The 18,524-nt window shown below is 45.1% G+C and overlaps 1 protein-coding gene across 2 annotated transcripts in view; it reads left to right on the forward strand.

Moving 5' to 3' along the window:
- The window catches only part of THSD4 (thrombospondin type 1 domain containing 4), a 642,834-nt gene that overhangs the window by 579,487 nt on the left and 44,823 nt on the right, over positions 1–18,524 (forward strand). For both annotated transcript variants that reach the window (XM_067471248.1, XM_067471249.1), the window contains 3 exons: positions 3,830–3,959; positions 8,119–8,323; positions 11,823–11,996. In XM_067471248.1, the coding sequence (XP_067327349.1) occupies positions 3,830–3,959; positions 8,119–8,323; positions 11,823–11,996 (509 nt within the window). The remainder of the gene's footprint in view (positions 1–3,829; positions 3,960–8,118; positions 8,324–11,822; positions 11,997–18,524) is intronic.

The following is an 18,524-nucleotide window of genomic DNA, read 5'->3' on the forward strand; positions in this document are numbered from 1 at the left end:
TGTGTTTTCTGGTGGTCTTTGATGACCCCTCTGGCACCCCCTCACGACCCCTCCAGGGGTCCCGACCCCCAGGTTGAGAAACACCGGTCTAGAGACATTATCTCCTGACGTTCTGCCTACATCTATGGCAAGCATCCTCAGAGGTAGTGAGGAACTAGGAAAAAGGGTTTATATATCTCCCATGACCAACAGAAAATACTGGAAGGGTTTGACCTTGAGTTTTGGGAGTTGTAGTTCACCTACATCCACAGAGCACTGTGGACTCAAACAATGATGGATCTGGACCAAACTTGGCACGAATTCTCAATATGCCCAAATATGAACATTGGTGGAGTTTGGGGAAAATAGAATCTTGACATATGGGAGTTGTTGTTGCTGGGATTTATAGTTCACCTACAATCACAGAGCATTCTGAACTCCACCAACGATAGAATTGGGCCAAACCTCCCACACAGAACTCCATGACCAACAGAAAATACTGGAAGGGTTTGGTGGGCAGTGTCCTTTGGTTTTGGAGTTGTAGTTCACCTACATCCAGAGATCATTGTGGACTCAAATAATGATGGCTCTGGACCAAACTCTACACAAATACTCAATATGCCCAGATGTAAACACTGGTGGAGTTTGGGGGAAATAGACCTTGACACTTGGGAGTTGTAGTTGCTGGGATTTATAGTACACCTACAATCAAAGAGCATTCTGAACCCCACCAACGATAGAATTGGGCCAAACCTCCCACACAGAACTCCATGACCAACAGAAAATATTGGAAGGGTTTGGTGGGCAGTGTCCTTTGGTTTTGGAGTTGTAGTTCACCTACATCCAGAGATCATTGTGGACTCAAACAATGATGGATCTGGACCAAACTTTGCACGAATTCTCAATATGCCCAAATATGAACACAGATGGAGTTTGGGGAAAATAGACCTTGACATTTGGGAGTTGTAGTTGCTGGGATTTATAGTACAGCTATAATCAAAGAGCATTCTGAACCCTACCGATTGAATTGGGCCAAACTTCCCACATAGAACCTCCACAGCCAACAGAAAATACTGCGTTTTCTGGTGGTCTTTGGTGACCCCTCTGGCACCCCCTCACGACCCCTCCAGGTTGAGAAACACTGGTCTAGAGGCATTCTCTCCTGACGTTTTGCCTACATCTATGGCAAGCATCCTCAGAGGTAGTGAGGTCTGTTGGAACTAGGAAAATGACCACCATAATTAACATTCACACTTAGCTCCAGCAGACAAGAGTCCTTTGTCCCACCCTGGTCATTCCACAGATATATAAACCCATTTTCCTAGTTCCAGCAGACCTCACTATCTCTGAGGATGCTTGCCATAGATGCAGGCGAAACGTCAGGAGAGAATGCCTCTAGACCATGGCCATACAGCCTGGAAAACCTACAACAACCCAGTGATTCTGGCCATGAAAGCCTTCGACAATACATCATCTATACTGAGAGTGAGGGGCCTGTTTTGCTCCAGGACTCATTCACTCATTTTTTGGCCATCCATGATATCCACTGAACTCTTCCCCCTGCAAACATTTCAGACGAGTTAATCTTCTGCCAGCGTTCTTTACAGTCCAGTTTTCACACCCATCCATAGAAATTGGAAACACAGCGTGAATGATTTTGACTTTGGTATTTAATGACCTATCTGGATCTGTATCAGCAATCCAACACGCTAAACCGTTGGAACATGATTTTATTACGCCTCCATCTTTCAACATGTGTTTAGCCGTTTTGCAGCGATCGTGTTTACAACTATGCACAGCGTTTAATTTGGAGAACAATGTTTTCGATTCCACGGTGCCGTTTCTGTTTATGTAGCTCGAAATAGGCATCGTGTACACTGATGGCATTATATCAATCCACCCGCAATTAAATGTGCCTGATGTTAAATAGTATTTCAAATAAATATATATCACTAGCTGTGCCCTGCCACGCGTTGCTGTGGCCTATAGTAAAACTTATCAAAGTTGAGGTAGATATCTGGACTATTATGAAAGAGAGTTCCCTACCTATTCCTTCCCCCTTTTCCTCCCCCTTTCTCTACTTTCTTCCTTCTCTGCCTCTTTCTTTCTTTCCTTCTTTCACTACTTGGTTTCATCCTTCTCTCTTTCCTTCATTCCCTCCCCCTTTCTTCCTTTGCCTTTCTTCCCTCCCTGTTTGCTTCCTTCTTTCACTTTTTATGTCCTTTTATTTCACCACCATCATAACAATAACAATAATGCAATGCATTGCCTCTGGGACCTGACACGTCGCCCATTCCCCCTAAAAGGGTCTCAGAGGAACAATAGCATCATCATCATCATAATAGAAATAACAACCTTTACCCGCCACGTGTTGCTGTGGCCAATCTTCCCTCTTTCTCTCCTTCTTTCCCTCCTTCCTTCCTTCCTTCCTTCCCTCCCATCTTTCCTTCTCCTCTTCTTTCTCTACCTCTTTCTTTCCTTCCCCCTTTTTCTTTCTTTTCTGCTGTCTCTCTTTTCTTTCCTTCCATCTTTCCTTTTCTTTCCTTTTCTTCTTCCTTCTTCCTCTAACTTTCCTTCCTTCCCCCTTTTTCTTTACCTCCCTTTCTCTTTCGTCCTTCTTTCCTTCCTTCCTGTCTTTCCTAGATTTTGACAGGGCGGGAAGGGGCGGGGTGGGGTTTGGAGGTGGCGTGAAGTAAAAGGAGGTAAGATTGGGGCGGGGGAGTGATGGAGCATGGGTTGCGTGTGTGTATGCGGCGGCGGGGGGAGTGATGGAGCGTGGGGTTGCGTGTGTGTGTGCGGCGGCGGGGGGAGTGGGGTTGCGTGTGTGCGTGTGGCGGCGGGGGGAGTGATGGAGCGTGGGGTTGCGTGTGTGTGTGTGTGCGGCGGCGGGGGGAGTGGGGTTGCGTGTGTGCGGGCGGCAGCGGGGGGAGTGATGGAGTGTGGGGTTGCGTGTGTGTGTGCGGCGGCGGGGGGAGTGATGCAGTGTGGGGTTGTGTGTGTGTGTGCGGCAGGGTGTGTGTGTGTGCGGGAAGCAGCGCGGCGGGGCTTGGAGTGGGCATGGTTTCCGCAGAGGGAACATTGGCCGGAAGGCCATGTGCGCGCACCAGGGAACTTGCGGCTGGGCGCCAATGCGCATGCTCAGTTGTTTTGCCGTTTTGTGAGTGTGTTGTTGTGTTGTTTTTCATTTTGAGTAGATATGTTTGTACCTTGTGGGTTGTGTTATGAGCATGGGAATTTTGGTTAAGTTTCGTTGGGGTATTTTTGAGTTTTGTTCTTTTGCTGTTTTGTGAGTGTGTTGTTGTGTTGTTTTTCATTTTGAGTAGATATGTTTGTACCTTGTGGGTTGTGTTATGGGCATGGGAATTTTGGTTAAGTTTCGTTGGGGTATTTTTGAGTTTTGTTCTTTTGCTGTTTTGTGAGTGTGTTGTTGTGTTGTTTTTCATTTTGAGTAGATATGTTTGTACCTTGTGGGTTGTGTTATGAGCATGGGAATTTTGGTTAAGTTTCGTTGGGGTATTTTTGAGTTTTGTTCTTTTGCTGTTTTGTGAGTGTGTTGTTGTGTTGTTTTTCATTTTGAGTAGATATGTTTGTACCTTGTGGGTTGTGTTATGGGCATGGGAATTTTGGTTAAGTTTCGTTGGGGGGTTTTTGAGTTTTGTTCTTTTGCTGTTTTGTGAGTGTGTTGTTGTGTTGTTTTTCATTTTGAGTAGATATGTTTGTACCTTGTGGGTTGTGTTATGGGCATGGGAATTTTGGTTAAGTTTCGTTGGGGGGTTTTTGAGTTTTGTTTCCTCGTTGGATGCCCCTAACAAATTTATATATATATAGATTTTGTTTGTTATCCTTCCAGGTTCACAGTATCCCGTCTTCCATTGCGTAAACAGAAACACACATGAGGAGATCTCCGAAAGTTATTGTGATACCAGTACCAAGCCCAGTCCCGAAGAAGAACCTTGTAACATCTTCCCGTGCCCAGCCTTGTAAGATAACAGTGTCAAAATGTGCTGTTGTTACATTGCTATCTTCATTGATGTCCTGCTTTTGCCCCACAGTATTGGAACTCAAAGCATCTTAATTATTATTATTATTGTATTGTCGAAGGCTTTCATGGCTGGAATCACTAGGTTCTTGTGGGGTTTTTTTGGGCTATATGGCCATGTTCTACAGGCATTTCTCCTGACGTTTCGCCTGCATCTATGGCAAGCATCCTCAGAGGTAGTGAGGTCTGTTGGAACTGGGAAGGGGTTTATATTAGGCCTGGGTAACACCGGAAAAATTTGTTTCTAAAATCGATTCGTTTTTTGGGGGTTTTTGCGTTTCGATATTTAAAATAATTACAAAATTTTCCTTTTAAAAAGTTCGATATTTACAAAATTTCGTAAATGGTAAAAAAAATAACTAATCGATTTCCGAAACAATAACGAATCGATTCGTTAATGGCGGACGCGACCGCGAAATATGCTAAAAAACCTCCAAAAACTTCTGAAGCTTCCCTCTCCCTCTGTTCTTGACTGTTGGTGTGTTATTATAATTTTTTTTCACTAATTAAACCATAAAACTGGCCCAGACATGCAGAAATAATAACGAAACGACCTCAGAACAATAACGAAACGAATACAATATCGAAATACGAAGCATTTACAAAACGTCTTTAAAAATTCGTTTTTTAAAAAAATTGCTCCAGAATGGTTCGTTATCGCTTCGTAATCAACAAAATTAACGAATTATTAACGAATTACGAATTAACGAAACGAAACCGCCCAGCCCTAGTTTATATATCTGTGGAATGACCAGGGTGAGACAAAGGACTTTTGTCAGTTGGAGCTAGGTGTGAATATTTCAACTGATCACCTTGATTAGCATCCAATGGGCTGACTGTGCCTGGAGCAAACTCTTCTTGAAAGGTAATTAGATGTCCCTGCCTGTTTCCTCTCTGCTGTTTTTGCTGTTGGAATTTTAGAATTTTTAAATACTGGTAGCCAGATCTTGTTCATTTTCATGGTTTCCTCCTTTCTGTTGAAATTGTCCACATGTTTGTGGATTTCAGTGGCTTCTCTGTGTAGTCTGACATGGTGGTTGTGAGAGTGGTTCAGCATTTTTGTGTTCTCAAATAAAATGCTGTGTCCAGGTTGGTTCACCAGGTGCTCTGCTATGGCTGATTTCTCTGGCTGAAATCAGAGCCAGATCTCCCACCTCAACTGGGCTCTCCAGGCCAATGGAGACTCCACCTCAGACATCAGAAGAGCTGCAAGACCAAGAACAAGCCACGAGAGTCAAGATGAAGATCCACCCAGAGGAAAAGTGTTCTTGCCATACATCAAGGGAACCACTGACTGCAGAGGGAAGCTGATGAGGAAACACAACATACAAACTATCTACAAACCCACCAAGAAAATCCAGCAAATGCTACGTTCAGCAAAGGACAAGAGGGATCCTCTCACCTCTGCAGGAGTCTAACGTGTACCATGCAGCTGTGGACAAGTCTACATAGGGACCACCAAACGCAGCGGAATTGCCCAGACACGAATCAAGGAACATGAAAGGCACTGCAGACTACTCCAACCAGAGAAATCAGCCATAGCAGAGCACCTGGTGAACCAACCTGGACACAGCATAGTATTTGAGAACACAGAAATGCTGGATCACTCCAACAACCACCATGTCAGACTACACAGAGAAGCCATTGAAATCCACAAGCATGTGGACAATTTCAACAGAAAGGAGGAAACCATGAAAATGAACAAAATCTGGCTACCAGTATTAAAAAATCTCTAAAATTAGAACAGCACAACAACAGAGAGGAAACAGGTAGGGACATCTAATTACCTCTCAAGAAGAGTTTGCTCCAGGCACAGTCAGCCCATTGGATGCTAATCAAGGTGGTCAGTTGAAATATTCACACCTAGCCCAACTGACAAAAGTCCTTTGTCTCACCCTGGTCATTCCACAGATATATAAACCCATTGTCCTAATTCCAACAGACCTCACTACCTCTGAGGAAGCTTGCCATAGATGCAGGCGAAACGTCAGGAGAAATGCCTCTAGAACATGGCCATATAGCCCCAAAAAACCCACAAGAACCTATTATTATTATTATTATTATTATTATTATTATTATTATTATTGTTTAATCCAAATTAGAAAACATTTACAAAAAACTGAGCAAAAAATCATTAAAAGGCATTGTTAAAATACGATTGAGCAATCCACAAACTTAAAACCCTTTGAAAGTTGGGTTGAAACTCAATTCTATTGGGTCCGTTCTGCTGCCCTGGAGAGTAGGACGCAATGGAACAATGGCTTCAAATGACAAGAAAGGAGATTGCATCTGAACATTAGGAAGAACTTCCTGACTGTAAGAGCCGTTCAGCAGTGGATCTCTTTGCCTCGGAGTGTGGTGGAGGCTCCTTCTTTGGAAGCTTTTAAACAGAGGCTGGATGGCCATCTGTTGGGGGTGCTTTGAATGCAATTTTCCTGCTTCTTGGCAGAATGGGGTTGGACTGGATGGCCCAGGAGGTCTCTTCCAACTCTTTGATTCTATGACTGCATCCGTTCTAGTTTCTTAGGTATGGTTACCGTTGTTTTCTATGGGCAAACAGAGGGCAACTGGTGTATGGAATATATTATGTATTTCAAAATCTAGAGCTTTATTTTATTGGTCGTGTCAGAGCAACCAGTCAATTATATTAAATTTCTAACAGAAACAAAGCAAACAAACAGACAAAATACAAAATTTGTGAGTTTGGTAGTTGATTAAATGTCCTATGACCAGTATCTGGAGGGCCTCTGATGTTGCTCCAAGAAGGTCCTCCCTTGTGCATGTGGCAGGGCTCAGGTTGCATTGCAGCAGGTGGTCAGTGGTTTGCTCCTCTCCACACTCGCATGTCGTGGATTCCACTTTGTAGCCCCATTTCTTAAGATTGGCTCTGCATCTCGTGGTGTCAGAGCTCAGTCTGTTCAGTGCCTTCCAAGTCACCCAGTCTTCTGTGTGCTCAGGGGAGAGTCTCTTATTTGGTATCAGCCATTGTTTGAGGTTCTGGGTTTGAGCCTGCCACTTTTGGGCTCTTGCTTGCTGAGGTTTTCCAGCAAGTGTTTCTGTAGATCTTTAAAAACTATTTCTAGATTTAAGTCGTTGATGTGATGGCTGATACCCAAACAGGGGATGAGCTGGAGATATCTCTGCCTTGGTCCTTTCACTATTGGCTGCTACTTCCCGGCGGATGTCAGGTGGTGCAATACCAGCTAAGCAGTGTAATTTCTCCAGTGGTGTGGGGCACAGACACCCAGTGATAATGCGGCATGTCTCATTCAGAGCCACATCCACTGTTTTAGTGTAATGAGATGTGTTCCACACTGGGCATGCATACTCAGCAGCAGAATAGCATAGCGCAAGGGCAGATGTCTTCACTGTATCTGGTTGTGATCCCCAGGTTGTGCCAGTCAGCTTTCGTATGATATTGTTTCTAGCACCCACTTTTTGCTTGATGTTCAGGCAGTGCTTCTTGTAGGTCAGAGCATGGTCCAGAGTAACTCCCAGGTATTTGGGTGTGCTGCAATGCTCCCGTGGGATTCCTTCCCAGGTCATCCTCAGAGCTTGGGATGCTTGTCTGTTCTTAAGGTGAAAGGCACATGTCTGTGTTTTAGATGGATTAAGGATCAGCTGGTTTTCCCTGTAGTAGGCAGTAAGAGCACCTAGAGCTTCGGAGAGCTTCTGTTCAACCATCTCAAAGCTCCCTGCTTGAGCGGTAATGGCACGATCATCAGCATAGATGAACCTCTCTGTCCCTTCTGGCAGTGGCTGGGCATTTGTGTAGATGTTGAACATGGATGGAGCAAGCACGCTCCCCTGAGGCAGGCCGTTCTTCTGTTTCCGCCATCTGCTTCTCTGGCCCTGGAACTCAACAAAAAAGCTCCTGTTTTGTAGCAGGTTTCCTATGAGGCGGGTGAGGTGGTCGTCCTTGGTGATAGTATACATTTTTATCAGGAGGAGGCAGTGGTTCTAGAGCTGATAGGGGGAAACTGGTGCCATTCTTGGAATCAGCAGGTCAAACAAATCTTAACATTTGTGGCACCAAAATGTGTGTTGGCTGGTGTTACCAACTGGATGGTAAGCTCATTGTTTTCTCTTCTCTCTCTTAGCTGGGATATAGGGGAGTGGTCCGAATGTAGCAAGACCTGCGGCCTTGGGATGCAGCACCGCCAAGTCCTGTGCCGGCAGATCTATGCCAACCGCAGCCTCACGGTCCAGCCTTATCGCTGCCACCACCTGGAAAAACCGGAGACAACAAGTACGTGCCAGCTGAAGATCTGCAGCGAATGGCAAATTCGGACAGAGTGGACATCGGTAAACAGGAATGGGTTGTAGCGACAATGGCGCCCAAAAACACCCAACAGATTTATGTCTTTTTCGGGGACGATGGCAGTGGTGTCTCTAGAAGGCCCCGATTTGTACCTTGAAATTACTAGGTTCTTGTGGGTTTTTTCGGACTATATGCCCATGTTCTAGAGGCATTTCTCCTGACGTTTCGCCTGTATCTATGGCAAGCATCCTTGCCATAGATGCAGGCGAAACGTCAGGAGAAATGCCTCTAGAACATGGCCATATAGCCCGAAAAAACCCACAAGAACCTAGTGATTCCAGCCATAAAAGTCTTCGACAATACATTGTACCTTGAAATGTTTTCCATCATTAATGAGAAGGTCCTCCTGTTTGCAGGAGGATGTATTCATTCACATAACTCTATGTAACATGATAAGCGCCTCCAGTGGCGCAATGGGTTAAACTCTTGTGCTAGGAGGACTGTTGACCGAAAGGCCAGCTGTTCGAATCCAGGGAGAGGGGTGAGCTCCCATCTGTCAGCTCCACCTTCTCATGCGGGAGCCTCCCACAAGGATGGTAAAACCTTCTGGTGTCCCCTGGGCAATGTCCTTGCAGACAGTCAATTCTCTCACACCAGAAGCGATGTTTTGATGTTTTTACCATCCTTGTGGGAGGCTTCTCTCATGTCCCCACAATGCAGAGCTAAAGCTGACAGAGGGAGCTCATCAGCACTCTCCCCGGATTCGAACCTGCGACTAGGCTTGGTTGATCAAGAAAAAAATTGGTTCTAAACTCGTTTCGTATATAGGGGGCGCTGGCGTTTCGATTTTAAAATTATTTCTCAAATTTTCTTGAAAAAAAGATCGGAAATAGCAAAGATTTGAATAGCTTCGTTGACTTCGTTAATGACTCCCCCCTGTTAGTTTAAAATCTCGCAGTTTCCCTGGCCTCCATGGCGACAAGCGGCGATGCGGTTTCCCCCAGTTGCCATCAGGAAGAGCTGGGCATAGGAAAACTGTGAGATTAGATTTAAAATCTCGTAGTTTCCCTTCCCTGGGTGGGTGACTGCGAATGGCGATGGGTGGCAGGGGAATGAGGTGGACGTGGCTATGCCCAGCTCTTCTTGACGGCCACTGGGATGTGGCCTTCAGGAAGAGCTGTTCTTACCCACGCCCACCTCCTTCCTCTTTGCATCGGAGGCTTTGCGAGGTGGGCTTTGCGAGGTGGGTGTGGCTATGCCCAACTCTTCCGCATCGCCGCTTGTCACCAGGGAGGTAGCCACGCCCACTTCGCAAAGCCGCCAATGCAAAGAGGAAGGAGGTGGGCGTGGGTAAGAACAGCTGTTCCTGAAGGCCACGTCCCCAGCATTTACGATTCACTGGCGGAAGTTGTAAGGAAGATGGTGGATGCTGCTTCGATATGGCAAAAACACTTCTGGGTTGCCAAAATGCGTCGATATCGCTTCAAAAGGTAATTTATTTACGATTTCATTACGAGTTAAGAAACTTACGACTTGGATTAACCAACCTGCAACCTGTTGATCTACCTGCGACCTGTTGGTCTTCAGTCCTGCTGGCACAGGGCATTCAAATATTACCATATCATTTTCTCTCTCCTTGGAGAAGCATCTGTTAGGCCAGATCCTGCTTTCCTGCAGCCTGCCAACATATAGTTACATAACTTCCATGACACCATAACTTCAAAACTCCAAAATGCCAAAATTTCTTCCCCAAGAAACAATTCCAAGGACCAGTTTTCTGTTTTCCATACAGCAGAACCTGACTCTGCACAAAATCTAATTCTCCACAGCATACTTCTTCCTCTTCCCTTGAGAAAGAAGCCCCAAAGTGACCAGACTTGCAAATCTGCCACTCTCCGAATACACCATCTCTCTCCTTCCCATGGAGCAGAGAGGCAGGTGAACCAGACTCCTCAGGTCTGTCACAATTTGAGAATTATTAGATTGCGTCTTTTATAGGAATGTTCTACTGATTTAGTCCCAAAGTTGTAAATTAATGATAGACGTCTCAGTTTCCTGACCAGGTGTTGATTCTTTTTTATTGGTGTTGATCTTATGTTGATCTTATGTTGACGTCCTTCTTAACGTTGTAAACATTTCTGTTATCATTGTCACAGTTCTTATCAGAGTTTACTTTTTAGTTCTTATTAGCAACTTTTAATTACAGTCGAGCAAGCAGATAGTTAGTCCCAAAGTTGTAAATTAATGATAGACGTCTTCCATCCTGGATCCATCTCAGTTTCCTGACCAGGTGTTGATTCTTTTTTATTGGTAATATTTTGTCAGAGTGTTTACGTTTGCCAGCAGAAGGATTGCTAGATCAGCAGACACTGTGATGCGAAACAAGGACTCTGCAGTCTTTCAGTTACAAAAGAAACTAAGTTTTACTAAGTACATCAAACACACGTCTTAACACAGTGAGCTACAAACAGGGACAAGGTGGAAAACCGAAAGTCTCTCTGCACACCTGCTTATCTCTCTTCACTCTGGCTGAGACGGGTGACTCCCTTCTCTTCCCAGCTAGAGCATACATTATCTCATTTCTTTCAAGCCTCATGTACATTCTGCATAGCATTTCTAACACACAGTAGACTCCATCTTGAAATTACATAGAAACACATTTGAAAACACACATCTATCTAAATTAATCCTGACAATTAGGGCTGGGCGGTTTCGTTCGTTAATTTCGTAATTCGTTATTAATTCGTATTTAAATTAGCTCACGATCCGATATTGAACCATTCAGGAGCAATTAAAAATTGAAACAAAATTTTCAATTTATTTCGTAATTGTTTCGAAATTGTTTCGAAGTTGTTTCGAAATTGTTTTGAAATTGTTTCGAAATTGTTTCGTAATTGTTTCCGTATGTCTGGTGCAAGTTTTAGGGTTGTTGTTTGTTTTATCAGTGATAAAAAATAGAATTATCACACCAACAGTCAACAACAGAGGGAGAGGGAAGCTTCAGAAGTTCCCCCTGTCCCATTTGGAGGGTTTTTTTGCATATTGCGCAATCGCGATTGCGCAGTACGCTAAAAAACCCTCCAAATGGGACAGGGGGAACTTCTGAAGCTTCCCTCTCCCTCTGTTGTTGACTGTTGGTGTGATAATTATATATTTTTTTCACTGATAAAACAAACAACAACTATAAAACTTGCACCAGACATGCGGAAATAATAACGAAACAATTTCGAAACAATTTCGAAACGATTTCGAAACGATTTTGAAACAATTACAAAACAATTACGAAATGAATTGAAAAATTCGTTTCGATTTTTAGTTGCTCCTGAATGGTTCAATATCGGATCGTAAGCTAATTTAAATACGAATCAATAACGAATTACGAAATTAACAAACGAAACCGCCCAGCACTACCATCCATACATTCATCTTCCATTCTTCCATTCATTTCCTCACATCATATTAAATTCACATTTATCAAATCTGCACATTGAATTTCTTATTACACAGATTCCACCTAACGGTTGTCATTTCTTCTTCTCTTAGTGTTCAGTGCCATGTGGGGTAGGTCAGCGGACCCGAGATGTGAAGTGTGTCAGCAACCTTGGAGACATTGTGGACGATGAGGAATGTAACATGAAGCTACGCCCGAATGACATCGAGAATTGCGACATGGGCCCTTGCGCCAAGAGCTGGTTTCTTACGGAATGGAGTGACCGGGTGAGCCTTGTGTTCTTGTTTCAGGACCATGGACAGACTTCAGTTCCGATCAGTTGTTTTGTATTCTGAAGGTCCCAAGGCAATCTAAAAGTTAAAACAAGGATGGGAAAAGGGTGGTCCTGGGTCCTCCCAGCAATGCCAATGGTTGTTGTTGTTTATTCATTCAGTCTCTTCCGACTCTTCGTGACCTCATGGACTAATCCACGGCAGAGCTCCCTGTCGGCCGTCACCACCCCCAGCTCCTTCAAGGTCAAGCCAGTCACTTCCAGGATACCTACCATCCATTCATCTTATTATTTATTTATTTATTTACTATTCTTGTATATCGCTGTATCTCAAGCCCGGGGGCGACTCACAGTGGTTTCCAGACAGCAAACAACAAAGACAATAAAAACAGCAATAATTAATATACCATAACAGTTAAATTACACATTTCCATTACTAGCTAATAAACAAACATCAATACACAGTTATCACAAAACCCACCCCCGATCGCCTCATCATCCAAGCGTGATCCAAATTCGACGTCCATTGTTCCGTTCCTATGTTCAAATTACCAGAATTGCACTGAATTACTCAAACGCCTGCACAAACATCCAGGTCTTCAACTTTCTACGGAATGTCATGAGAGATGGTGCCAGCCTAACATCTACAGGAAGGGCGTTCCACAGCCGAGGAGCCACCACCGAGAAGGCCCTGTCTCTCGTCCCCGCCAACTGTGCTTGAGAGGCTGGCGGGACCAAGAGCAGGGCCTCCCCGGAAGATCTCAAAGTCCGGGTGGGTTCATAGGCCGAGATGCGGTCAGATAGGTATCTTGGGCCGGAACCGTTTATTATTATTATTATTAAACTTTATTTGTACCCCGCTAGCATCTCCCGCAGGACTCAATGCGGCTTACAAAGGCCAAGGCCTCAACACAACAACAGCAAAACAATAACAATACAATTTAAAGCAAATTAAAAACATAAGCAATAACAAAGCATTACATCATTACGCAATAAAAACCAGGGCCGGGCCAGTGATGGGTACAGGTTAAAAAGTGCTGGGTGTTGCAGGAGGTATGTTGGATTTCTGGGCAAGTGCAATGTGCAGAGAGTCCTAAACACTAATAAAGTGCTTCTGGGACGTAGTGCTGGAGATTATCCTATTCCGGAAAGGCACATCGGAATAGCCAGGTCTTCAGATTCTTCCTGAAGACTGTCAACGTGGGTGCTAGTCTAATGTCTTTGGGGAGGGTGTACTTTGGCCGCATCTTGCCCTTGGTCGGCCCCTCTTCCTTTTTCCTTCCATTTTCTCCAGCATTATTCTCTTCTCCAAACTTTCCTGTCTTCTCATGATGTGGCCAAAGTACTTGACAGATTAGAGAGATGGGCCAAAACTAACAAAATGAAGTTCAACAGTGACAAATGCAAGATACTCCACTTTGGCAGAAAAAATGAAATGCAAAGATACAGAATGGGTGACGCCTGGCTCGAGAGCAGGACGTGTGAAAAAGATCTTGGAGTCCTTGTGGACAACAAGTTAAACATGAGCCAACAATGTCATGTGGCGGCAAAAAAAGCCAATGGGATTTTGGCCTGCATCAATAGGAGCATAGTGTCTAGATCTAAGGAAGTAATGCTACCCCTCTATTCTGCTTTGGTTAGACCACACCTGGAATATTGTGTCCAATTCTGGGCACCACAATTCAAGAGAGATTTGACAAGCTGGAATGTATCCAGAGGAGGGCGACTAAAATGATAAAAGGTCTGGAGAACAAGCCCTATGAGGAGCGGCTTAGGGAACTGGGCATGTTTAGCCTGAAGAAGAGAAGGCTGAGAGGGGATATGATAGCCATGTATAAATATGTGAGAGGAAGCCACAGGGAGGAGGGAGCAAGCTTGTTTTCTGCTTCCTTGGAGACTAGGACGCGGAACAATGGCTTCAAAATACAAGAGAGGAGATTCCATCTGAACACAAGGAAGAACTTCCTGACTGTGAGAGCCGTTCAGCAGTGGAACTCTCTGCCCCAGAGTGTGGTGGAGGCTCCTTCTTTGGAAGCTTTTAAGCAGAGGCTGGATGTCCATCTGTCAGGGGTGATTTGAATGCAATATTCCTGCTTTTTGGCAGAATGGGGTTGGACTGGATGGCTCATGAGGTCTCTTCCAACTCTTTGATTCTATTATTCTACTTCATCTTGGACTCTACTATCCTTCCCTCCATACTTGATTTCTTGAAGTATGGACTGGTTGGATCTTCTCACAGTCCAAGCACTCTCAGAATTTTCCTCCAACACCACAGTTCAAAAGCATCTATCTTCCTTCGTTCAACCTTCCCTATGGTCCAGCTCTCACATCTATAGAGAGCTGGACCATAGGGAAGGTGTGTTGTGTGTTGTGTCCAAATTTGGTGTCAATTCGTCCAGTAGTTTTTGAGTTCTGTTAATCCCACAAACGAACATTACATTTTTATTTATATAGATTGCCAAATCGCTTGTGCATTGCACACAATACAATGTGTTATCTCCATATTTGGAGCTTTGCATTATGTCACCTAATGTAGGATCTCAGTCATGATGGTCTGGATTGCATAGATGGATCCCATGGGACATGAAAGTTATTATTATTATTATTATTTGCTTTATTTCTATACCGCATTTTTCAGCCCTTAACAAGCGACTCAATGCGGTTTACATGGTACAATTATCAAACAGTGTCAGTGCAATTAAAACATAACAACGCAACAAACAGGATCAACAGCATCAATCCACAACAGTTAACAATCAACAAGACAGATCAACAAAACAGACATAACATAACGCCTCAGTTGAAATCAGATCCGTTCTCATAATCCTTGTGCCATTCCTATGTTCCATTTACCGTCTTCCTATGATTGGTTGCACTACTTAACCAAACGCTTGTTCGTAAAGCCAGGTCTTAACCATTCTCCGAAACGTCAGCAGCGAAGGTGCCTGTCTGATGTCTACCGGTAGGGCATTCCATAGCCGAGGGGCCACCACTGAGAAGGCCCTGTCTCTCGTCCCCGCCAAGCGCGCCTGTGACGCAGGCGGGATCGAGAGCAGGGCCTCCCCAGACGATCTTAATGTTCTGGTCGGTTCATAGGTGGAGATGCGTTCGGAGAGGTAAGCAGGGCCAGAACCGTTTAGGGCTTTATAGGCTAAAGCCAGCACCTTGAATTGTGCCCGGTAGCGGATTGGCAGCCAGTGGAGCTAGCTCAACAGAGGAGTGGTACGCTCCCTGAGTGCCGCTCCTGTTAGCAACCTGGCCGCCGAGTGCTGGACCATCTGAAGCTTTCGGGCAGTCTTCAAGGGCAACCCCACGTAGAGCGCGTTGCAGTAATCAATCCGGGATGTAACCAGAGTGTGGACTACCGTGGCCAAGTCAGACTTCCCAAGGTACGGGCGCAACTGGCGCACAACTGACTGTGAGAGCCGTTCAGCAGTGGAACTCTCTGCCCCGGAGTGTGGTGGAGGCTCCTTCTTTGGAAGCTTTTAAGCAGAGGCTGGATGGCCATTTGTCAGGGGTGATTTGAATGCAATATTCCTGCTTCTTGGCAGGGGGTTGGACTGGATGGCCCATGAGGTCTCTTCCAACTCTTTGATTCTATGATTCTATGATTCTACAAGTTTGAGTTGTGCAAATGCTCCCCTGGACACCGCCGAAACTTGGGGTTCCAAGCTTAGCGAAGAGTCCAGGATCACACCCAAGCTGCGAACCTGCGTCTTCAGGGGGAGTGTAACCCCGTCTAACACAGGCTGTAACCCTATACCCTGTTCGGCCTTTTGAGATGATCCTCAAAGTCCTCCAACTCCATCCTTTGCATGCTTCTCCCATCCCGCCTGCTTAGCGGCGTTGCGCTGCCAGAACCTTCTTGCTCCTCAAAGCTTGTTTGTGAAGGCATGGGCTCAAAGGATCTCGTTATAACACCCTCCCTTTTCTCATGTATAATCGCAAAGTATGTTTCTGTTTATTTATTTTCTTTTTACAGAGGGATGAATGAATGCCTCTTTAGAAATTTATGGGAGTGATCTTTCATGGGTCTAGGAGAAAAAGAATTATCCCCCAAGACAGTGAAGTATAAATAAACTCACTGAAGCTTTCTGGATTCGGTCCAGCGCTGGTGTAAATCCACCCACTTGAATATCCAGATTAGCTGCGGGGTTGATTTTCTTTCTCTCTCTTTCTGTTTCCAAATGCACCGTTTGTTCCCACATGGGTTTTTTTTTTCTCTTAAGTATGACTTCATTTTCGTTTTGACACCAGAAAATGGCGTATTTTTTTGCAGGCCCAAAAGATGTGTTGCGAATTCTGAATAGTTCCTTTTTTAGAATTTTACTGTATTTATTTATTTTTCGTGTCATCAGCAACCATTGTATTACAATTCTAACAGAGCAAAACAAACACAGAGATTAAAAAGAAAAAGGGAAAAAAACCACACAGATTTTGCAAATTTGATATTTCGTTAAATGTCCTTTGACCAGTATCTGGCCACTTGGAGTGCCTCTGCCGCAAGAAGGTCCTCCATTGTGCATGTGGCAGGGCTCAGGTTGCATTGCAGCAGGTGGTCAGTAGTTTGCTCTTCTCTGCACTCACATGCCGAGGATTCCACCCTGTAGCCCCATTTCTGAAGGTTGGCTCTGCATCTCGTGGTGCCAGAGCGCAGTCTGTTCAGCGCCTTCCAAGTCTCCCAGTCTTCTGTGTGCCCAGGGGGGAGTCTCTCATCTGGTATCACCCATGAATTGAGGTGCTGGGTTTGGGCCTGCCACTTTTGGACTCTCGCTTGCTGGGGTGTTCCAGCGAGTGTCTCTGTAGATCTAAGAAAACTATATCTTGATTTAAGTCGTTGACGTGCTGGCTGCTACCCAAACAAGGGATGAGCTGAAGATGTCTCTGCCTTGGTCCTTTCACTATTGGCTGCTACTTCCTGGCGGATGTCAGGTGGTGCGATACCGGCTAAGCAGTGTAATTTCTCCAGTGGTGTGGGGCGCAGACACCCTGTGATAATGCGGCATGTCTCATTAAGAGCCACATCCACTGTTTTAGTGTGGTGAGATGTGATCCACACTGGGCATGCATACTCAGCAGCAGAGTAGCATAGCGCAAGGGCAGATGTCTTCACTGTGTCTGGTTGTGATCCCCAGGTTGTGCCAGTCAGCTTTCGTATGATGTTGTTTCTAGCGCCCACTTTTTGTTTGATGTTCAAGCAGTGCACACGGTCCAGAGTAACTCCCAGGTATTTGGGTGCGCTGCAATGCTCCAGTGGGATTCCTTCCCAGGTAATCCTCAGAGGTATTTTACTGTAGCACTGAATGCACAAGTGTTTGTGTCTCTGTGCGTGTAAACTGGGCAAGATTTAAGGTCTGAAAATGAGACTAAAGTCCAGTCAATACAATGGAAGCCTCATGCCTCACCGCCTCCAAAGAAGGCATGTGCCCAACTCTCGGCAGGCACAGCCATGCTCACAGTATTGTTATAGAGCTAAAATTTTGGGGTCTTTGCCAGGAGGCAGAGACCAATTAGACTCCTCAAAGAGTTCTTTTTTCCCCTGGCGAGGCAGAGAAGCATCCCATATTTTTCCCTGATTTCCCAATGAAAAGTCTCACCAGTTGAAGAAAGGCCATCGAAGTTTAATGCGATTCAGCTGAAACCGGATGCAAAGCTGCAATCATTCGCCAAAGCTAAGCATGACGGGAGTACACCAATACAGTCATATTTATAGCAAATTCAAAGTTGCAGAGTTCAAACTCCCCGCCCCGGCTTCCCTGTTGTTCCCTGCCATGATTGGGCGATGGGCTCCAGTGGTCCGTAGGAACCAATGGGGAGACCTCTGCCACCTGGAGGCGGGATGAGGGAGCACAAAGGAATCTGGGAAAGGAAGTGCCATGCCATGTGGCCGGTAAGACAAAGGCCAGCCTGATCTATTGTGCTTTGAGTGGAATGAATAATCAGAGCGAAGGCAAAAGGTTTTTTTCGAGGACCTTTTGTTATTCAAGAGGAAATATGATTAAGATTTTTGCCAAAGAGGCAAGCTGAGGGCTGGGCAATTCCTCCAAGGGCCACCAGCTGCCCAGGCTATTGTTCATGCAAAAGGAAGTTGTGGATAAAAAATCCTGGAATGTTTGGGGCTTTGTAGTCCCTTTTGTGGAGTTTCTTCATGTATATAGGGGAAACAAAGGTCAGAGGAAAAGGGGAAAGGCTTCTGCCACACAAAGAAATCAGAAAACACATTTCATATATCTAAAGTTCATAAAAGGCAAGATTTCGTAAGGTTTGTCCATGTGGGGGGAAAGACTGTCCATAGGGGATGGTTAAAACGCAAGGGTGTTGCACAAAGGTCCTGGCAGGTGTTCTTGAGTGGCCCAAATGGACCTGGTGTCTCTGGAAACAAGCTTTGCTCCCCGTCCTTGGAGAACTACAGCTCCCGAGAGAGGCAGAGACCCCAAGGTCTAGGTATTCCCGAAGTTTCATGAAGTCCTCATTGTTGTTAAGGCCTTGGCAAATTGAGCAAGACTTAACCCATATTGTGCAG

Source organism: Anolis sagrei, chromosome 9 (assembly GCF_037176765.1).
Source record: "Anolis sagrei isolate rAnoSag1 chromosome 9, rAnoSag1.mat, whole genome shotgun sequence".
Lineage (NCBI taxonomy): Eukaryota > Metazoa > Chordata > Lepidosauria > Squamata > Dactyloidae > Anolis > Anolis sagrei.